This window comes from Panthera onca, chromosome E3 (genome assembly GCF_046562875.1).
Source record: "Panthera onca isolate mPanOnc1 chromosome E3, mPanOnc1 haplotype 2, whole genome shotgun sequence".
Lineage (NCBI taxonomy): Eukaryota > Metazoa > Chordata > Mammalia > Carnivora > Felidae > Panthera > Panthera onca.
In genome coordinates this window covers 39579389-39599997 of record NC_138354.1, presented here as the reverse complement: position 1 = coordinate 39599997, position 20609 = coordinate 39579389, and the positions used below count along the sequence as shown (strand labels likewise).

The 20609-nt window shown below is 62.8% G+C and overlaps 2 protein-coding genes across 9 annotated transcripts; both read right to left on the bottom strand.

Annotated features, from left to right (window-relative positions):
- Positions 1-4336: 4336 nt before the first annotated feature.
- Positions 4337-6298, bottom strand: ZG16B (zymogen granule protein 16B). Its single transcript, XM_060648202.3, has 4 exons — positions 5930-6298; positions 5770-5849; positions 5446-5551; positions 4337-4809 (listed from the first exon to the last, which is right to left on the bottom strand). The coding sequence occupies exons 2-4, from the start codon at positions 5819-5821 to the stop codon at positions 4461-4463; spliced, it is 507 nt and encodes a 168-aa protein (XP_060504185.2). The 5' UTR covers positions 5822-5849; positions 5930-6298; the 3' UTR covers positions 4337-4460.
- Positions 6299-15104: 8806 nt separating this feature from the next.
- LOC132677870 (testisin-like) lies at positions 15105-19295 on the bottom strand. Of its 8 annotated transcripts, XM_081791739.1 has the most exons (7): positions 19193-19274; positions 19048-19077; positions 18934-18960; positions 18558-18726; positions 17758-18041; positions 15698-15852; positions 15105-15432 (listed from the first exon to the last, which is right to left on the bottom strand). In XM_081791739.1, exons 1-7 carry the CDS (start codon positions 19257-19259, stop codon positions 15199-15201), a joined length of 966 nt encoding a protein of 321 aa, XP_081647865.1. In that variant the 5' UTR covers positions 19260-19274; the 3' UTR covers positions 15105-15198. The 8 variants fall into 8 exon arrangements, with proteins under 8 accessions (XP_081647865.1, XP_081647864.1, XP_081647863.1 ...); XM_081791738.1 differs by lacking the exon at positions 19048-19077 and having other exon boundaries at positions 18934-19047; positions 19193-19295; XM_081791737.1 differs by having other exon boundaries at positions 18934-19077.
- Between the last annotated feature and the right edge of the window lie 1314 nt (positions 19296-20609).

Genomic DNA, 20609 nt, shown 5'->3' with positions numbered 1-20609 from the left:
GGTCTGACTTGATTTCGGCTCGGGTCATGCTCCCAGGGTGGTGTGGGATCGAGCCCCGCGTTGGGCTCTGTGCTAAGCATGGAGACTGCTTGGGATTCTCCCTCTCTCCCTCTCCCTCTGCCCCTCACCCCTGCTCACGCTCTGTCTAAAAAAAAAAAAAAAAAACAAATGTGTTAACAATTTCAGGATCCGCCCGTCAGAGCTCCCCGCCAGGCAGAGGCCCTTCTGTGTGGCCCTACAGGTGGCAAGCCCGTGACACGGTTCTGGTGCTGTCTTCTCGTGGAGTCCCTGAAGCCTGGAGGGAAAGGCTCCCCTCAGGCGCCCTTACCCAACCTCCAGGACCCCTCCCGCCTGACCTCTCCTCCCCAGAGCCTCCCTGAAACCACGCTGTCGTTCCCAGACTTCTCGAAGCTCCTCTCCGGTCCTGCCTGCAGCACCCGAAGCGTCTCGGGTTAGGGTTGCCACATCCAGCAAAAGACACCCAGTTACATTTTTTTATCTTTTTCTTTAATGTTTATTTATTTTTGAGAGAGAGGGAGAGGGCGAGCAGGGAAGGGGCAGAGAGAGAGGGAGACAGAGGGTCTGAAGCAGGCTCTCCTCTGATAGCACAGAGCCCGATGTGGGGCTCGAACTCACAAACGTTGAGATCGTGAGCTGAGCTGAAGTCAGATGCTTAGCCGACTGAGCCACCCAGGCGCCCCTAAACTTTTAAATGTATATTTTTGAGAGAGACTGTGAGTGGGGGAAGGGCGGGGGTGGGGGGGACACAGGATCCAAAGCAGGCTCTGCACTGACAGCAGAGAGCCTGACATGGGGCTCGAACTTAAGAACCGTGAGATCATGACCTGAGCCAAAGTTGGATGCTCAAACTGAGCCACCAGGTGGCCCCACCCAGTTAAATTTGAATTTGAGATGAACAATGAAAAAATTTTTTAGTATAAGTATACCCTGTGCAGTGTTTGGGATATACTTATACTTAAAAAAACAAAACAATATTTAGGACATAGTTATACGCTTATTTAAAAAAATTTTTTTTTTTAATCTTTATTTTTGAGAGAGACAGAGAGAGCATGAGCAGGGGAGGGGGAGAAAGAGGGAGACACAGAATTGGAATCAGGCTCCAGGCTCCAAGCTGTTAGCATAGAGCCCGACATGGGGCTCAAACTCACCAACTGTGAGATCGTGACCTGAGTCAAAGTTGGGTGCTTAACCGACTGAGCCGCCCAGGTGCCCCTGGGACGTACTTATACTTTTAAAAACTCAATGTTTGATATATACTTTGGTAAAAAGTTATTTGTTGTTTATCTGAAATTCAGATTTAACTGAGTGGCCTGCATTTTATCTGGGAGCCCGCCCTGAGATGTGTCCCGGGATTCGAGAGCAGGAGTCAGCTGAGGTAAGGAACAGTCTAGAGCTTGGCCGGACGACCATCGGGCCATCCCTCTCGCCTCTTTTCTGCTGTTCACCGGTCTCCCTCTCCCACCCGAGAGGTTCCGACCCTCAGGGGACACGGCCGCCACATGCTCCCAGTCCTACTCATGACGACACCAGCCGCCTGCAGAGCCCGACTGGCGCATCTCTGGCCCTGAGAACGAGTGGCCCAGCTGGGGCCAGGGTGCACCTCTGGTCCATTGGGATTAGGTGAGGGGGGACAGGTCAGAGGGTCCCAGTGGGGCTGCCTCGGCCTCAGTCCAGGTAGACTGGAGGAGGGGGCCCAGAGAGGGGTAGTAGTGAGCTGGGCAGACCTTGGAGAAGCTGCGGCCCCAGGAGGAGCTTCCCTCAACACTTAAAGGGTCTTTTTCCACCAGGAGAGCAGAAGGTCATGGCCTAGAACATGCTGGGCCCTAAGTGGGCCTGCTGGGACCCACGGGAAGAGACTCAGAGGCGGCTGTGGGTCTCAGCCCCACATGAGCGGCCCCTGGGGCCCGAGCCTCTGGACACTGAAGGGGAGGGTATATCCCAAAGAGGCCTCTGCATCTTTTCGGAGGGAGCAGGCCTGAGCTGGGGTCTGAGGACAGGTGAACAGAGCACCTGTCCCGGGGACGGAAGTGCACGTGGGCAATCAGGCGAAGCCCCAGCAGCTGGAGGTTTGTTACACGGGGAAAGAACCGGCCCCTCCCGAGGGATGAAGCCGACTGCCCGTCCAACGCGGAAAGTGGGTAGACGGCGGGAAGGACTTCCTAGGCGAGGGGCCTTTGGAGCCGGGAGGGAGGGGTGCGCGGAGGCCGGGTGTGGGGAGAGGGCCAGGGAGCCAGCCTCCCTCCGGCCTCCAGCCGAGGCAGCCCGTGGTAAGGAGGAGCCGTCGAGGCCGCACGGGGTGGAGCCACCTGCCAGCCCACGCGGGGTCTGCTGCCTCGCGGAACCCGCCTCGAGTGGGGACCGGTCCAGGGGTCCCCCACCTTGAGCAGGCAGCCGACAACCCCGCCCAGGGGGAGACCCGCTCAGGGAGGCCGCCTGCTGGGTTCTGAGAGGGGCCTGGGTCCCCTGCGGCGGAGACCCGGTGACCCCAATGCTGGTGGCAAAAGGCGAGGCAGGAGCAACCCGGAGTGCACGTTAAATAAAGGTTCTCACACACACACACACACGAACCCGCTTAGGCCTTGTCACTAAGGGGAGGGGGCCTGGGGCGCGCGCAGCTCCCACGCCCCAGCTCTGGCCCCTCTGCGGTGTCTGTGCGAGGACCGGAGGACCGCACCGTGGTGACCCCGAGGTCCTGAGAACAGGTGCGGCATCGCCACAGCGCGGGTGTGCCGGCTGCCCAGGGCACGCACGGTGTTCGCCACGAGAACCACGCAGGACTTCCGGCCAACTGCTCATGAATAAGGACCATCTGGGCCACGGACCGGGCTTTGCAATCAGTGGGCACACCTGCCCCTGAGCCGGCCCCTGCCCCCCCCCCCCCCCCCCGCCCCTGCCCCCTCCTGCTCCCTCGCTTCCCGAATCTAGTCACAAGGCGGTGACCGCCGTGGACCTGGGCGCTGCGTCTTCAAGCCAACACGGTCCCGTTTCTGACCGTCCTGGTTGCCATACCGGGAGCCCTGGGAGGTAAGGCGCCCCCTTGAAGCAGCCAGCCCCAAGAAAGGCCTCCGAGAAAGGGGTCAAGAGTCTCCTGCTGAAAACCGATTTCCCTTTTAGAAATCCACCGGCAAGCAATTAACTATGCAACGGGACCGCCCCTGGGCGGCATGGAGCAGGGGCCGGGGTGGGAAGGGAAGGCCCCCCGCCCCCACCGTGGCTTTTCCACGCAGCCGGAAGAGCGTCCTGCAAAGTCACCCCCGATGCTCGTCAAAATGTGCGCGTACCGTCAATGTGAGGGGTTCGTCAATACCCGTGCTCTCGCTGCCGACAGATTAAATGGCAAGACTGGAAACAGCCACAATTTTCAAGCGGTGAGGGGTGTCAGTTTCAAGATATCTGGACAACGGTGATCGATATAGCAAGGTCACGGGGAACACTGTCTTCAGCTGTCTCTGGCCCTGGCCCTTGCCCGTGCTGGTCCCTCAGCCTGGACCGCCTGCTCCCCTTGTCTCTACAGGGCCGGGCCTCACTCAGCCTCTGGGCTCAGATGTTGTCTCCTTCGGGAAGGCTTCCCGGAACCAGCACACCCCCATCGCTCAGCCTCTAGGCAGGTGCCTATGCACGAGGTTCTGCATGTGTCCCCACAAGCGCAGATGCCGCAACCACTGCCACCACCTGTTTCTGCCTCTGTCCCCCCACAGGGGACCCTTCAGCTGGAGACACCGAGTCTCTCCTCTCTTTTAAAAAAAAAAAAAATGTTTATTTATTTTTGAGTGAGAGAGAGAGAGAGTAAGTGGGGGAGGGGAAGAGAGGGAGACACAGAATCTGAAGCAGCTCCGGGCTCTGAACTATCAGCACAGAGCCCGATGAGGGACTTGAACTCACGAACCGTGAGATCATGACCTGAGCTGAAGTCTGTCGCTCAACTGACTGAGCCACCCAGGCGCCCCTCTCCTTCTCTTACCCCTGAGTGGCCGGGGGAGCCCAGCATGGATGAGGCCTTGGCCAATGTGTGCCGAATGAGTGAATGACTGACTTCCCTGAGGCCATCGGAGGCCAGCTGGATGGCCCTCGGGTAGGGACGGGGTGGGGGGCGTCCTTGGAGCCCAGACTCCTCCGAGACTGAGGATCTTTGAAGTCCAAGGGCTGCACAGGTAGGGCCTTCGTTCTCGGCAGAATCACCAGGGCCTGGGATGTCAGAACCACCTCTGTCCTCACCTCGCACCCCCGGCCCGGAGGCCTCATCCCCCCACCAGCTCGGAAAGCTTTGGTCACACCCCGGGACCCAAGGACCACACCTGGAGGCACCATTCTTGCAGAAGCTTTATTTATTCGTGGATTGAAATTTGGGGTCCAGACTCAGCTACCTCAGTGCCGTCAGCCCAGCACGAGCCACATTGACCCAGGTTGACCCAAGCCCCACCCCTGGGACCCAGGAACACTCATTTCTCTGGTAAGGTACTGTTTTGCCGGATCGTGTCCCAGAACTCTAGAGGATAATCCCACACAAAGCAGAGGCCCGTGATGCCTAAAAGCTTGCACTGGCCACAGATTCCTGTGAGCACTTTCTTGAACTGGTCGGGGTAGACGAAAAAGTAGTTGCCATCGTCCTTCCCGAATGTGGCATAGCGCCCTATATCTGTGTATAGGTTCAGGGACCGGAAATATATTTTGTAGGTGCCAGTTATCCCTACGATGCGCTCTCCCGGATAGAGGATGAATTCCTGTGGAATTCCGGATGACGGACAACCAGACACGGTGGTCCAGGAGGGTCCATATCGCACCTGGATGCTGGGAGACAGGGAAGCGTTGGAGGGCCAGACCTAGGCTGAATCAGCACTCCCCAGGTGCTCTATCACCTGCCAAGGACAGCAGCCCTGTCCCTACAGGTACGTGTCCCCACGCACGTGGATTTGGGCTCCTGACACAGAGGTCCCGGTCTCAGACCCCTGCCCTGATGCTTTCGGGCTCTGTGATCTTGGGCTCATCACCCGGCCTCTCTGGGCCTGTGTCCTCACCTGCAAAGTGGGAGTGGTTCGGGGGGTGGGGGGGGGGAAGTCCCTGAGACCGTTGGTAAGGGGAGCTTGGAACACAGTGCCACTCGGGCGGTGCCCCCTGCTGTCACTGCTCACAGTGGGGAGCTGTCCCCGGGCCCAGCTTGCACCTTCTGAGCCCCAGATACTGAGCAGACCAGGTCACAGGTCAGAGAAGCAGGTGACTCCCTCACTCCCCTGGGAGAGTGAGTCCCTGACCCCCCACGCCTCCTCCCCCCTGCCCTGCCCACACTCTGTCCCCTACGGTGCTGGCCGCCCTCCCCAGGACTGTACGTGCAGACCCAGCGAAGGCACAAGGGGAAGAGGTGCTAAGCCCTCTCCCCAGGGTCCCGAGGCCGTGGTGATAGGGCTCCGTGGCCCTGCTCCTACTCACCTCTTCAGTATGCCCAAGGGACCTACGGCCACCCGGATTCCGGTGATTTCATATTCATGGTCTCTGGGTGTGCTGAAGTATTGGCCTCCTCCCCTCCCGTACATCTCTAGATGGATGAAGGGACGGGGTCAGGGAGAGGAAAAACCCAGACGCTAATATGTGGCTTATCCCTGCCCCGGACCGGGTGCCGCCGTGCAGGGACACGGCAGGGTCCTGACACTAGAGTCAGTCTGCGGTCAGGGCCGGGCCCAGACCCGGGGCCTCCCGGAGCGCGCGGGCGAGGGTGGCCGCTGGGACCAGAGGGCGCACACCCGCCAGACTTACGCGTTGCCCAGCAGGTGCTCCACAGGAGGGCGAGTGTCAGCCTCAGCAGCATGGCTTCTGGAAGGTGAGTCCCAAGGCTCCTGGAGAGAAGAGAAGGACTCGGAGAGGGGCCCCGTCCGGCCCGGCCAGGCCCCGTCGTGGGGCGCAAACACAGCCTTACCTGGCGGGGAGAGTCCTGTGGCCCAGTCCCGGTCCTGCGGAGTCTTGCTCCTGGACACTCCGCCTGGCCCTATATACCCTCCCCGTCCCTGTGGGCCCCCGTCCAGAAGGAAGGAACAAGGGCCACCAGGGGGGAAGAAGGAGCTGGGCGGTGGGGGCTCTTCCTGGGGGAATCCCAGAGCCATTCTGCAGGAGCCTTCCGGACACGCTGTGTTTATTGTCTCGGCCCCGCGGCCTACACAAACAAGACGGGGCAGTGACAGGTTTTGTCTGTCGCTTCTGGGTCTCTCTCCCCAGCACGTAGACTAGAGCTGCACTTCAGACGTGGGGCGCTTTGCTGAGAGCCCTCCCCAGCTGGGCCAGAAAGGTGTCCACCCCATGGGGGAGCTGCCATCTGGAAGCCCACAGAAGCTCCCTGGGGCCCGGGGGTCCCTGCGTGGTGCACAACCCGGCTCAGGACCTTATCCAGGCCCGCGTGGAGCCTGCGGTCCCCTGGGCTTCCCCGAGCTCAGGCTGAGCTCCCTGTGACCCTCGGAGAGCTGGGCTGTGTGCCTGGTGCCAGGTGGGAGAGACCCCAGGGGCTGGCCCTCCACGGCCTGTCACCTGGCAAACAGCGCCGGTGTTGGCTTTGTGCAGGGAACGTGTGTGGCTGGGACGGGCTGGCCTCAAGGGGCCTCGGGCGGACCGGACGGCAGAGGTGACGGACTCAGGCACGGATCGGGGAGAGGGCGGTTCTCTAGGCCAGTGCCCCCGACGGCCGCTGGGGTCAGGCCGGGGTCAGGCTTAGCCGGGAGCTGACGGTACTTATCCGGGGCTGGGGTTCTGAGGCCCCTGCTGCTGCCACCGGTCCAGGCTCCCTGTGACGGGTTGGAGCTGAGGCTGTCAGGGCCTCTACCCTTCGAGAAAAACCACCGGGTCGCGGTCATCAACTCGGGAGGGGGCACTGGAGCCACACGGCGTCCAAATCTCGGCTTCCCTGCTTCCCGGCATCCCGTCCGGGGACCTCCCGTCACCCGAGTGCCACGATTGTGCCATCTGATGTCTGTGCAGGGGCCCAAAGACTCACGCGTACCGCCAGGCATACGGGGTGGTTCTGGGCCGCCTCCTTTGAAATTGCAGAATATCAGGAAAAACACGCTGGTGCCTTTGGTGACGAATCACAGACGGGACGGTGTCGTCAGCGGTGGAGTTCTACACGGGCACGAAGAAGGAATGGGGCCGCTCCCGCGGCACTGCTCCTCGGCCCCAGGAACCAGGCTCGGTAGAAAGCAGGGTGTTGGGGAAGGCCCCAGTAGGTCACAAGAAAAGGGGTGCGAAGAATGGCCTCGCGTGTGCGCTGACCCGCTCTGGAAGGGCCGCTCACCTCACTGGGATCGCTGGGATGGCGGTGCTGGAGGGTGGGGGCGGGGCCCCGTCTACCCGGCACCTCCGCAAGCACAGCAGGTGTCTGGGCCAGGGGTTCGAGGACTGAGGCCCACAGGCCCCATCCAGCACCCCCGCCCCGCCTGTTTTAGCGCGACCCATGAGCTAGAGCGCTTTCTACATTTTTAAATGCTTAGAAAAGCATTGAAACGAAGAGTAGCACGCGAAAATTCTACGGCATTCCAGTGCCGTTGCCCGCAGATAACGTTAGGAGCACACAGCCAAGGCCATTCATTTGTGTATCGTCTGGGGCTGCTGTCACCCCACAGCAGCAGAGCCGAGCAGTTGCGACAGAGACTTTGTGACCCGGAAAACCTAACACGTGCGATCTCGGGCCCTTCACCCACCAAGTCAGCCGATCCCGGGTGGGTCCCCGTTGCCCGCCCTGGAGCAGAGGCAGCCTCGTCCACAGCCATTCACAACCCGCCTTCAGAGCCCCTCTCTGCTCTGGCCTTGGCCCTTCCTTGCGGCCCTGCACCCGTCTCCCTCGGGAGGCCCCTTGGGACCCATCCTCCCAATGCTCTCGCCGCTCCCAGGGGCAGTCAGGCCCACAGACGGGGGGGGGCGGAGGGCACGGGCAGCTGAGCCCGTCCACAGGCCCCCAGAACCTGCCGGGGGGGCGGCCGGGGGCACAATAGGCCCGGGCGTCCGGCAGGCACAGCTCTGGAGGAAAGGCCTGGCGGCCACACAAAGGGGACTCTGTTCCGATCCTGCCACAGCCGCTGGGCGCTGTTGAAGGTTTTGCTGCCAGTTCACGTGCCAGGCTGGCTGGGCTTCGCTCCCAGAGGAGGCTCCGCGTGGACCGGAACTCCGGGAAGCACCACCTGGGGTGGGGGCTGGGAGAAGAGCCGGCCGCTGCCCAGACAACTGGGGTGACAGCACAGGCCCGAAAGCGCACGCGAGGTGCGAGTTCAGAGTGCATGAACGTGTGCTCGCATACGGATGCGTCCTCCCCACGCACCGGGGTTTGCACACGGCCCGCGCACACACACACACACACACACACACACACACACTCATGCACACGTCTTTCAGAAGGTCAGCCCTGCCCCCTCAGCTACCTGCCCAGCACGGCCCTGGGGAGACTGAACACACGCCCTTTGTCCCTGGGGGTGGGGGCATTTGCAAGGCAGTGACCTCAGCCTGCCAGGAGCGGGACACGGGGACTTCTTTCAGCAGGGGTGGGAGTGGGAGGTTGAGTCAGATCTCCCGGCCCTCTGGTGCGGGGCTGGGGGGCGCCGCTCTGTGCCCGCAGCCTGAGGCACAGAGGACGAGAAGGCCCCAATGCCCGCTGATGCCACACTCCGAGCTGAGCATTTTTTTCCACTCTGCCAGGAGAAGCTGAGCGGTTTTGGTGGAACGCCGGGACACCCGAGCGCACGTTTGTCTCATCTTTTATGGGATTAAAATCGCACTAGTGCGAGTGCAGAGAAAAAGACGGACCATCCCCAAGCGTCAACTCCAGGGGGGGCAGGACATCCAGGTTCCGATTCCCCGAGGCCGTCCTGGCACACGTGTGCGTGACCCGGCGTATCGGTCGGCTGCGGCTGCTGTGACAAACAGCACGTCACCTCCCTCGGGCCTCGCCTCCAAGGGCCATCGCGCTGAGGGTGAAGGCTTCCGCACATGAATGGGGACACGCACACGCAGTCCACAGCCCTGGTCGGCATCTACCTGGGGCTACCTGGGGCTGGCACCCCTCCCCCACTGCTCTCCTGACCTCCTTCCCGGGGGCCCTTCCCGCTGATGGCACCGCTGACCTTGTGGGCTCAGCACGCTGCCGGCCCCGGGGCGTCGCTGCTGCCCGAGCTTCCGACCCGCCCACGTTCTGAGCCTGCTCTCTGCTGCCTGTGTGCTACCACTCCGAGCCTCCGTCTCTTGCTCTGTGGACGGGCCCCTAACGGATGCCCCTGCATGAGGTCGTGAGGCAGAAGAGGACAGTGTGCAGGTCTCAGCAATCTGTGTTCCTGAGGACTGGGTCAGATGGCGCCCCCTGTCCCTTTCGGTATCAGGTGCCGGGGCCACATCAAACTGCTTTTTGAATCACGCGCTCGTCTCCTTCCCAAGGATGGTCAAGCCCTCCCTGTGTGGGCTGCCGAGGGCAGGAGCCCCGGGGGGCGTCTCTGGGCTGGGGGGCCACCTCCCGATAGCGAGCGGATGCCATCGACACCGCACCCACGGGAGGGCCGGGAGCTTCCCAAGACCATGGCTCTCCACCAAGGGCAGGGGGTCCGAGTGGACCCAGGCAAGCTAGAGTCTTCCAAGTATAAAGTCAGCAGACATTCTCCCCAACATTTTACTTCGCAAATATTGGAGCCTGTTACAAAGTTGAAAGAGTTTCACAGCCGACACCTGACGTACTCGCACTCGGCCAATTACCATGTTATTGTTTTTGCACCGTCGTGTCAAAGTTACAAAAGTGAACCACCTTTGGACTAACGAGGACGTGAGGAACAAAATTGGGAGGGACAACACCGGCTTCCCGAGTGTCCTAACAAATGACCACGTCTGGTGGCTCAAGACAACAGAAACGGATCCTGTCCCGGCGCCGGAGGCCGGGGTCCGGCATCCAGGCATCTGCTGGCCGCCGCGCGCAGCCCGAAGTCTCTGCAGAACGTTCCCTGCTTCTCCCAGTTGGTGGCGGGCGCCTCTTGGCTCCTAGCTGCCCCCCCGGAGCTCATCTCTCCCCCCGCCCCACGGGTGCCGTTCCCCCGTGTGTGACTTCTCTTTTTCTCTCTCCTGAGAGGACAGCTCTTAAACTGCTTTCTACCCAAGATAATCCCAAGATCTCTACCTTGATCACGTCTGCAAAGAAAGGCCCCATTCCCGATACGGTCACATCAGTTGTCCTGAGCGGACATATCCTTTTGGGGGGCCACAATCTAACCCATTACAGGGCATCAACTGGTCAGCCTGAGGCCTACCTGGGAGCCTCTCCTGAACCCCAGACCCACTGCCCCCCACGTGCAAGCGGCCAGAACCCCATCCCCAGGCCCCCTGAGACCCTGGCCCCCATCCACCCAACCCCATCTGCCTCTCTCCGGTGAGAGGCCCCTGCCGTAGAGCTGGGGCGCAACTCTCTCAGAGAATTATTCTCTTTGTAAACATCTTGCCGTTCTCTGGAGTCTGGAGGTGTCTGGGGGGAGCAGGCACATGTGTGTGTCCAGGTCCCCGCCCGGCCCCACCCTACCTATGCTTCCTCCTGCCTGCCCTTGAACCTGCCTTTCCAAACAGACTTCTGGAACAGTGTTCAATCAGAAAAACGGCTATTTCCAGAGGATGGGGTTTAGGACCTTTTTCGATTTCTCCCCTGTCCTTTGTATGGCTTTGATTTCTTTGGGAAAGACTGGACCACTCCTACAAAAACAAAATGATAACATTTTTAAAAACTGGGATTTTTTTTTTTTAACCTATAAGCTTACCAAGGCCATAGAAGTGGAAGCCCTCAGTGTCAAAAACACTGTAGGAAATAGGCCCCTCTTACTGTGTTGGAGTCTTTCTCGTGGTTTAGAAACCTTTGAAAACAGGAAGCCCGTGTGACCAAAGCACCCATGGAAAAGTTAGCCTAAGAAACGATTAGGAGGGTGCACCGAGATTTATAAAGATTTACATGGAGGTGCTGTTTTATTCTTTTTTAACCTCACGTATTTATTTCAGAGAGAGAGATAGCGGGGAAGGGGCAGAGAGAGGGAGAGAAAATCCCAGGCAGGCTCTGCCCGGACACGGCTGATGCAGGGCTCGAACTCAGCAACCATGAGGTCACGGCCGGAGCCGCAACCAAGAGTCGGACGCTTAACGGACTGAGCCACTCAAGCGCCCCAGAGCTCTTTTCACAAACAAGTCTGGTTCCGTAATCACAGAGCCACTTGGCCCGTGATGGTAAACGGCCGTCCCGGCAGCGGCGTTTGTCAGGCGGGAACCAGCAGCCCCGGGCAGCGTGTGACACATCTTCAATCTCCCGACCGACCTCGGCTCCTGCACAGGAAACCAGCCTGCTCTGTGGGCAGATGCCCTGTGTGCGAGGCTTTGCACCTGGCCTTCGGACGGGGCAGGGACAGACTTCCTGGGGACGGAGAGGAGGGGTCCGACACAGAGGCTGCTCAGGCTGGACACGGAATGGGGCGCACGGCAACGGGAGGCAGGGGGCCGGGGTCCTCCTCCCACGGAAACAAGTGTGTGCAAACTGTGTTTCAGGCACCTGAGGTCCCCTGCATTTCCGTGGGCCTGCTCGGTGAGCAAACATCCAACGAGGAAGCAGCACTCCCTCCCCTGCAGGGAGCGCCAGGCGGTGTGGACGGGGCGGCCGCAGCTCGCCAGGTGCCCCCTTGTGGCGGAGAGGGCACACGGCGGAGACAGGAGCTGAAAGACCAGAAGCCACCTGATCCGGGGATCCTACAGGAGGGGGCGGAGGGCGGGACTGCCCGGACCCAGCTGGGCCCAGAGACACGGGGCAGCTTCTCACACGTCTCTGGTGAATCTCCCCAGTCGAGGGTTCCACGGGAACCCTCAGTTCACTTCGGGAACACTGCCCACTGCATATCCTCGTGCAGGTTTCTTTCTTTCTTTAATGTTTATTTATTTACTTGGGGGGGGGGGCGGCATCCAAGGGGGAGGAGCAGAAAGGGAGAGAGAATCCCAAGCAGGCTCCATGCTGTCAGTGCAGAGCTGGACCCGCGGTTCGAACCCACGCACCATGAGATCATGACCTGAGCCAAAATCAAGAGTCAGACGCTTCACCCGGTGAGCCTGTCAGGAGCCCCGCTCTGGCTGCAGGGAGTATGGCCGGAGTTGCAAAATATGAGTCCGCAAACAAAAATGCAGTTAGGCGAAGGTCCTCATACTCGAGCGGGAATGAGGCCCGGACTCCAGAACGAAGCTTCTTTTTATTAGGATAATTGCTAAAAACTGCGTGCGTCAAGTCAGCTCCGCAAGCGTGTGAATCAATCTAATGGTTTAGCTTTTCAAGGTTGGGTTCCGAGCTCACCGGTTTCTATAACACTAGGAAGGGTCAGGTGTGAAGGAGGGTCCGGCCCTGGACAACGTTAATGGCTCTAGGCGCTCCTTACCGGCCGCAGGGCGTTCAGCTGTGTAGACATGTCCTAAGGCCTTGCGCCTTCTCCAGCCCTTCCCTTTGGAAGTCTTTTCCTTTGATGCTTCTCTCCTGCCTCTCCCACACCCTCTTACAGATTTCTGATGCATTTGACCCCCACCAGAGTCCTAGAAAGGTCCTACGACTAAGCGAAGTTCACTCTCCCAGAAGTCTGTGGGCACGAGATCGCTTTACAAGCAACGTCTATTAACAGCCTTTGGAAACAAGAGTCCGTGGAAAACGCGTGAGAAGCCACAGCTGCGGGGCACGTGGCGCGGAGGAGGCCCGTGGCCAGGGTCTCACGCCGGGGCCTCTCGGGCTGGGAGCTGGCGTCCTCGGGCCACCCGGTGCTGATGGGGAGGAGGCTGGTGGTGACAGGTGACGACGATGACAGCCGATGCCTGGCGTTGTCCTCACTGCTTCACTCACTAGCCGGGTTCGCTCCCCCGGCGGTGCGGAGGGGAGCGCAGGTGTGAAGGCACTGGGTGCCGTCCTCACCCCCGCCGCCGGGCACAGAGTGGCCGCGAGACAAACGCTGCCTCCGGCCGCCGCGCGGCTACGAGCTGGAGCACACACCGGCTGATTTGGGACCTTGGGTTTGCTGCCCTCACCCCTGGCGCTCCTGATTGTCCTTCGTCGCTTTCCAGGACGAAGACACGTGACTTCCACGCCCCATTTCCACTGCCTTCCACCTCTTAAGTCTTTCTCGCGTCCCTTCTGTCGCACAATCTCCTCACGTGGCCTCACTGCACTCTCTCTCCTGACCCCTTCCGGTTTAAGGACCTTGTGATGACACCGGTCCCACCTGGGCCATCCGGGATGACCTCCCCATGTCCCGTCCTTGGCTCATCTGCAGTGTCTTTCACCACGAAAGTGACGTCCTCAGTTTCCAGAGCCGGGGATGCAGACGAGCAGGGGCTCTGTGCTCTTGGCCACGACAGGTACGTTCCTCGGGGAGGAAGGCGGGCGACCACCGGGGAGCCTTCCTGTCCGAGAAGGACGTCGTGCTGCCCCTCCTCGCTTGTTCGCTGGGTCTAGAGTTCAAAAACCTAAATAACTCTTCCTCAGATCTCGGAGACCCCGCGGCACCTCCTGCGAGCGCCGCGCTCCAGAATCCCGGCACGGTCGCAAGCGGCGGCCCTGACGTTTGTCCTTAAAAAGCGGCGCAGGAACGGCGGTTCGGTTGGAAGCAGGTGGCCTGAGTCTGCATCTGTGGAGTCTCTTCCGTAAGCCTGAAGAAACGTCACTTGTCCACACACCATCTCAGGAGATTGAGGGCACTGGACTCTGTAGAGTGAACCGGGGACCCAGAGCTGCCCCGTGGTGACCCCGGGGCCCAGCGCGGATGGTCCCCCAGGGCTCACTCCCACCCCGGCCCGGACCCGTCCGGCATCACCTGCACCGCAGGACGGGGAGGCGGGAGGCCATGGCCAGACCTCTCGGAGCCTGTCACTGATTCCCAGAGGGGTCACGGAGTGTCTCCACCACGAAGGCGCGTGGCTGCACCGTCGTTGCTGGGCCACCACGGGCTTTAGGACCGCCCACCGAAGGACCGCAAAGCTCCTAGCGACACACTGAGAGGTGGCACGAAGGACCGTAAGGGGCGTGACGAGCAGGGTGACAGAGCGGAAGGGGCGACGTCGCAAGGGAGGTCCGGAGGAAGAGCAGGCGGCCACCAGGCAAAGGAGGGAACATTCTAGACAAAGGGAACAGCATCTGCAAGGACCCTGAGGCAGACAAGAGCTGGTCTCACGGGTGCCACTTAACAGTGTGAGTGGAGGGGTGAGGGGTGGCGGGAGACGGCCAGGTCCCTGCAGGGGTGGGGGGCCCAGCCTGGCCACGGGCCCAGGAGCAGCGGGGAGCCACAGTGAGTTTCCACCGTCTGCTTGCCTTGCCGCCTGTGGACTCGAACCCCTCCCGCTGCGATGGAGGGAGGGAGGGAGGGAGGGAGGAAAAAGAAACAGGGAGACCCATCAGAGGCCGTGGTGGCCCCGAGTGAGTCGACAGGGAGGGGAGGGGGGCCTCTCCGCCTGGTGGGAAGACTTCGGTCTGGTGCGCCCACTCTCCCTATTGGGGGAACCAGGGCCCCCTTCCAGCCTTCCTCCCGGGATGTCGGGTGAGCGAGGGGGTTTGCTTTGAGGGGAGGCCGAGCCGTGTCCCTGCGGCTTCTCCGCTCCAGCAGGACTCTGCCTCCGCTGCCCTCGGCGGGAACCCCCTCGTTTGGGCAAACGTCATCGGGCTGCTTCCCTCCCTGCCTCGGTTTCCCTGCTCCTCACTGGGGCCTCCCGGCGTCACCTCCCAAGTAAACTTCCCGCACCCCAGTCCTGGTCCCGGGTCGGCCTTTCGGGGACAGAGGGAGGACTGGAGGCGTCTGGCGTCTGGGTGGAGGGTCGCACCGGCATGAGCACCGGGGGGCTCGGGATGCTCCCCCCGCTGCACCCCGCTCCGGTCTTCCTGGCCCCCAGCGATCCGGGGGTGACTAACGTCCTCCCATAAACTATCTTTCCGATTGAACCAACCAGAGAGGGCTCCGTGGTTCGTCACCCAAACCCGAGTGGCGCAGACAGCTGGAGCGAGATTTAGGAGTGAAGGACTGGATCCCGGGGGGACCGTGAGGGTGTCCGGGGAGCCACCCGGGGCCACAGAATGCTCTGCGAGGCATCGGTTCCAACACGCTAAGGAGTTTATTAGAAAAGGGACGAGGTGGGGGACGGGGCCTGGCTCAGCAGATGGCCCCAGCTCTCAGGACTCCGCTGGGCTCAGGCCGGCTGCGGGAGCCCGGCCCAGAGCACAGCGAGGGGCAGGAGCAGCCGAGAGGGGACTGGCCTGGGGGCGCCGCGGGCCATCAGCGTCCGGATCCAGTTGAAGTGCCTACTGACGTTGGTGTAGACCCCGGGCCGGTTGGGGCTACCGCAGCCCGATCCCCAGCTCACGATGCCAACCTGAATCCACACATCTCTCTTTTCGCAGGCCAAGGGGCCACCCGAGTCACCCTGGGGAGCGGCGCGGGTGAGCCAGGCTTGGCGGGGAGTGGGGGGGGGGCTCCCGAGGGCCAGTGGAGACGGGAGGGACAGCAGGAGGGGCTTGGAGCCGGGCAGACCGGGTGCACTTCCTCCCCCCCACCCCGGAAGTCAACAAGCCTCAGTTTCTGCCTCTGCGAAGTGGGGCACTGGTCTCTACCCTCTGGGGTTGACACACGGACCAAATGAGGCGCGGGCCGCCCTCGGGCTTGGGGCTGGGGTGGAGAGGGACACTCACGAAGCAGGAATCCTTGCCTCCTTGGGAATCGCCGGCGCACACCACGTCCCCCCAGATGTCGTAGCGGACCAGGGGCTGTGTGTACAGGTAGTTACACATGGTGGTGTTGATGATGCCGACCTGTACTTCCTGGAGGAGGTAGGGGGCTGGCAGCACTGCCCAGGGGTCGAGGGGACAAAGAAAGACGGCACCCTGAGCCTCTCTTCTGCATCTGCTTGGGACAGACGGCACAGGCCACGGGGGAGGGGGGAGGGACGAGGGTCCCTGGGGCCAGCAGCACCCGGCACGTCGTGGGGGACGGACCCGCTGCCGCAGCTCATCGCCGAGGCCCGGCTTCCCTGCGGGCGCGTGCGGATGGCAAGCGGCCCCCGAGCCGGTGGGGAGGGGCCGACACAGGCGAGCAGGGTTAGGGTCACTGTGCTCAGCTGCCCGTCAGGCCTTTCTTGGGGCCCCCGTGGCCCTCCTAGGGCGCAGCCTGATGGGGACCCACCCTCAGGGAAGGAAAGACTCGGCGGGGAGGGCTGCCCCTCCCACCCCCAGCAAAGCGCCAGGGAAGCGTCAGAGCCCATCGTGAACCCAAATCTGTCCGATTCCTCAGCGTGGGCCCGAGCCACCGGCTGATCCGTCCGAGGACCTCACGAGGATACCACGGTTAACGTGTAGGTGGAGCCTCCGGTCCGCCAGGCACTCTGCTGAGCCCTCAGGTAGGAACCTCTTTAAATTTCAGAACCACCCTCTGTGCTGGGAACCGTTTCGCCTTGTTCTGCAGATGAGGAGGCCCAGGCACAGGGGGAGGAGATGCCTGGCCTGGGGTCTCCCAGCCTGAAGGAGGGAGAGCTAAGCCTCCCAGCAGGCAAGGGGGGTGGCGGCCAGAGTCCCCTCCTACCTTCTAGAAGGAGGCGGGAGCCTGGGGCCGGCCCTGACTACCCGTCAGCCTCGGGCCAGGGAGTCTGGTGGCCGAGCCCCTTGGTTCACACCCACTCAGCCCTTTGGGGCAGGAGAGATCTGCAGGGGGAGCAGAGGGAGCAAGGGGACACTCTCTCCAGTCCCTTGTAGGGAAGGGACAGGACCCCAACTCTAAAGGAAGGCAGGACCGGCGCGGGTTTCTCTCTCCGCCCTGCCGATCCCCGACGTGTGACCTCGAGGACACGTTGTTCTCTCGGCCAGTGAGCCCCGGCTTCTCCACTGACTCCTTCTGGGACCTTACGGCCACTTCTGTCCGTCTCTCCCTTTCCTCATCGATAAAGCAGGTATAAAAATGGCCCCGCCTCGTTCGCAGGTAAGGCCCAGAAGAGAGACCTCACCCTGCTCGGTCCTCAGGGTCCAGAGCCCAGAACAGTGCCGGCACGCGGCGCGCCCTCGAGGAGCCTTCTCTGCCATCGCTGCTGAGGGAGGGGTGCTGCCGGAAGGGGCCAGGCCAGGGACGAGCATAGGGGGCCGCCCGGGCATAGGAGCCAGGCCCTGTGTGTGGCGCTCAGGACCCAGGGCACCTCGGGGCAGAGGTGCACGGGTGACGCTTCATGCTGGCCCAAGGACCACCCCCCACAGGTTTAGTGGGGAGTCAGAGAAAGGAGATGCTTTGACGTTGAAAAGACGGACAACGGGCTCAGGACTCCAGGCAAGGAGACAGGGTGGCAAGGCAGGTAGGTGCAGAAGGTACGGAAGAGCCAAAGCGGGGAGGCGGGATGGCTGGGGGCTGGGTGGGCACCCGTGCTGAGCGGAAAGAACGCACACATAACCACTGAGGCCTTTCTAACGCGACCTCTGCCACCCCCGACGCCCTTGCAGGCTGGGTGCGGAGCGCGGGCCTGGGCCCAGGTGGCCTCCCTCTCACTGTGGCGTCGGGCTCACAGTCTCTGGAAGGCAGAGGGAACGGGGTGTAGGGACAGGAGGTCCTGCCCTGGCACGGGGGCGGGGGGGGGGGGCAGGCACTGCTGGGCAGCCCCCAGGAGGGACCCAGCTGCACAGAGACCCAGGTGGGGGCTGCTGAAGCCGCTGTGGACGGAACAGACGGCGGAGCCCGCAGCCCCCCTGCCCCCCCCCCCCGCCCCCAGCCTCACCTTGATCTTCTCCGATGTTCCCCCAGCCCGTCACCCAGCAGTCAGTCTGGTTCTGGAACTCAGAGGAAGAGGCCGCAACACAGACGGGGTGGATGTACTTATTGTAGGTGACGGAGGAGGACAGCTTCAGCAGGGCGATGTCAGAGGATGACGCCCCCAGATACATGGGGTTCAAAATGATCTCCTCCACCTGGTATCGGTTGTGGTAGGCCTCCAGGTTCCAGACGGACGGTGAGGCAGACAGCTCGCCAAACTGCACGGACCACTCAAAGGGATCAGTGTGCCTGGCAGGGGAGGAGCGGGCGGTCAGGGGTCTTTACAGGAGGGAGGGGCCCTGAGCCCACCTGAGGTCTTCGGGCCTGGGGGCGGCAGCCTGCCTCCGCCTGAGGTGTGGTCACCTCAGCCAGGGGGCCGCCTCCCACAGCCGCCCTAAAAAGGAATGAATCGATGCTCGCGACCAGACACTTCCCGTCACCACTGTTGCCGCAGGCCAGGCTCTGTGCCCAGAGCTCACCCACCCCGGTCCGCCCCGTGGTGCACCTGCACCTGCACCGGGGGAGGTGGGATGAGGAGGGGGCGGCTGGTGCTGCCATTCGGGGAGAAGACAGAAAAGAACACGACACAAAAGGGCACGGGAATGCTGTAAAGAACGTTCTGGAAAAGACGGAACAGGGTTTTCTCACGTGGCTGCAGCGGGGCCCGGGGCTCGGGAGCATAAGAGAGCTGAATCCGCACGCGTCGGGCCCGGACGACGCGGCCCCCCAACCCCGGTTCGCAGGGCCGCCCGCCCCCCGACTCACTTTCCAAAGCAGTGCGCGGCCGACAGCACCCAGCGGCGGTTGAGCAGGCTGGCGCCGCAGTGGTGGGCGCCCCACAAGCGCAGGCTGCCCTGCCACGGCCAGCGCCCCAGCTCCGAGTCCTTGCCGCCCACCACGCGCGTCGTCGAAACGGTTCGGCGGCCGCAGGGCCCTGGGACGGACGCACGGGCACGCGGCTGAGCCGCACGACCCCGGCCGCCCCACCGGCCCGCGCGAGCCAACGCGAGGGGCCCCTGCGAAAACGCGCGCGTCGGGGCCGCGCCGCCCAGGGACCGGGGGACCTCGCGCCCCTCCCCACGTGGCGCGCGGGCGCCGCCCCTCCCACCCCGCCCCCCCCTCCCCGGGGCCCGGCAGTTACACGTGAGCAACGACGAGTTCTCGAAACCTGGGCGGGGAGAGGACAAGATGAGGCGCCCCTTGCGCTCCGGCTCAGGTGCCCTGCGCGGGGAGGCGCGCGTCCCGGGCGCCTTACCTGGAAACGGCTGGTCCAGATCCTGAACGCCTGGGGGGCCCGGAGGGGGGATGGCGGGCGGCCAGGTGAGCTCCCCGCGGTCTGCACGCGCCCCGGCCGTCCCCCACCACCCCTGGGGCGGCCCGCAGCCCCCGCCTCAGCTCACCCTGTCCCCGGAGCCCCGCTCGCACCAACAGCTGCGCCAGCAGCAGCGCCCGGACGCGCGCGCCCATGGCCGCCTCTGCCGCCTCGCGGCGCCCCCTCTGCTTCCGCCCGCTCGGGGCGCCCCCGGGGGGGGGGGGGGGGACAGGGAACGCCCGCGACGCTCCCCCCACCCCCCCGCCCCCAGCGGGACCGGTCCGGGTCCGAGGGCTTCGAGCTGGGTACCCCAACCACACCGTGCCCCCAAACGGTTCTTGTCTGCCCGGCTCCTTGCCCCCTTTCCTCCACCCAGCGCTTCTTCGGGGAAGGGCCAAGGCCGGTCCCCACCAGCACCCCCGTGAGAGCAAGTCCTCACCGAGCGCCCGCTGGGGGCCTGGCGGTATTGGGCAGAGCCAGGAAGAGAAGATTCGTGTTTTCCCTTCTTGGAGAAGACTCGGGGAAGTGATGGGCTCGGGTCTCTTCCCCACCTGAGCCCACAGGCAGGCTAGTCCCTGCCAAGCCTGGCTGCCCCCTGGTGGCAGGCTCCCGCCCCCCCCCCTCCTCCTCCTCCCCACCTTCTTCTCTCCCCCCTTCCCCACCTCCTCCAATTTAAATCTTGGAAGTTGAAACTCCTTTCACAAACTTTCTTTCCTGCCCAGGTCCTTGGGGGAACAAAATGGCCCAAATGAGAGAGACACCCCTAGGCTATCTATCTCCCAGTGTCCCCGTGACCAGTGACTCTCCTAAGCGAGGTTCTGGGAGGCTGTGCCTTCCTGGTGCCCCCGTCTGTGTCCTAAGCACTATCAGGGGTGTGGTGGGATTCACAAAATGATGAGTTTCCCAGCACTGGCTTCTGGGGTCCCTCCAGTCAGGGGAGCCAGCCTGGACTAGGCGTCCCCCCTGTGGGAGCCCCGCTCTGGGGCCTGGCCCCACAACACGCTCAGCTGGGCCTGGGCCTGGTGAGCGCCCAAGGGATCAGGAGCAGGTGGCACAGGAGAGAGGGTTCCCCGCGGTGTCCTGGATCCAGGGCACCCTGAGAGAGACGCTGGTGACACCCGGGGTGCTGGGTGACATGAAACCTCCTCCAGAGGGTGAAGCTGGCCTGTCGGCACGCCTCCTTGACTTCACACACGGGGGTGTCTCCCGCAAGTCAGCTGCAGAGTGGGGGCTGCGGGCACGGGCTCCAGCAGACGGGCTCAGGGACAGAACGGGACCGGGTCCCTGGCACGGGGGCGGAGTTCCCTAAACGGTTCCCCTCTGTGGCCCTTGGCACCACAGCACTTGTAACTGGCCAATCTCCTGGGAGCTCCCTGCGGTTGGGGCCAAGTGTGCCACATGGCCCGAGTCACAGGGCCGGCGACTGCCTTCTGGCGCCTTACAGGGACCCCAGGCAGCCCCTTGTCCACTGCACCCCGAGGGAAGGCTGCGGCCCCAGGTCTTGC

Excerpts from the sequence above, each read along its gene's own strand:
- ZG16B (XM_060648202.3), bottom strand. The coding sequence starts at position 5,821 with ATGCTGCTGAGGCTGACACTCGCCCTCCTGTGGAGCACCTGCTGGGCA. Across the intron at positions 5,552-5,769 it reads GAGCACCTGCTGGGCAACGC|AGATGTACGGGAGGGGAGGA; the intron begins GTAAGTCTGGCG and ends TCATCCATCTAG. Across the intron at positions 4,810-5,445 it reads CCCTTGGGCATACTGAAGAG|CATCCAGGTGCGATATGGAC; the intron begins GTGAGTAGGAGC and ends CCTGTCTCCCAG.
- LOC132677870 (XM_081791737.1), bottom strand. The coding sequence starts at position 19,259 with ATGGGCGCGCGCGTCCGGGCGCTGCTGCTGGCGCAGCTGTTGGTGCGA. Across the intron at positions 19,078-19,192 it reads AGCGGGGCTCCGGGGACAGG|GCGTTCAGGATCTGGACCAG; the intron begins GTGAGCTGAGGC and ends CGGGCCCCCCAG. Across the intron at positions 18,727-18,933 it reads GAACTCGTCGTTGCTCACGT|GGCCCTGCGGCCGCCGAACC; the intron begins GTAACTGCCGGG and ends CGTCCGTCCCAG.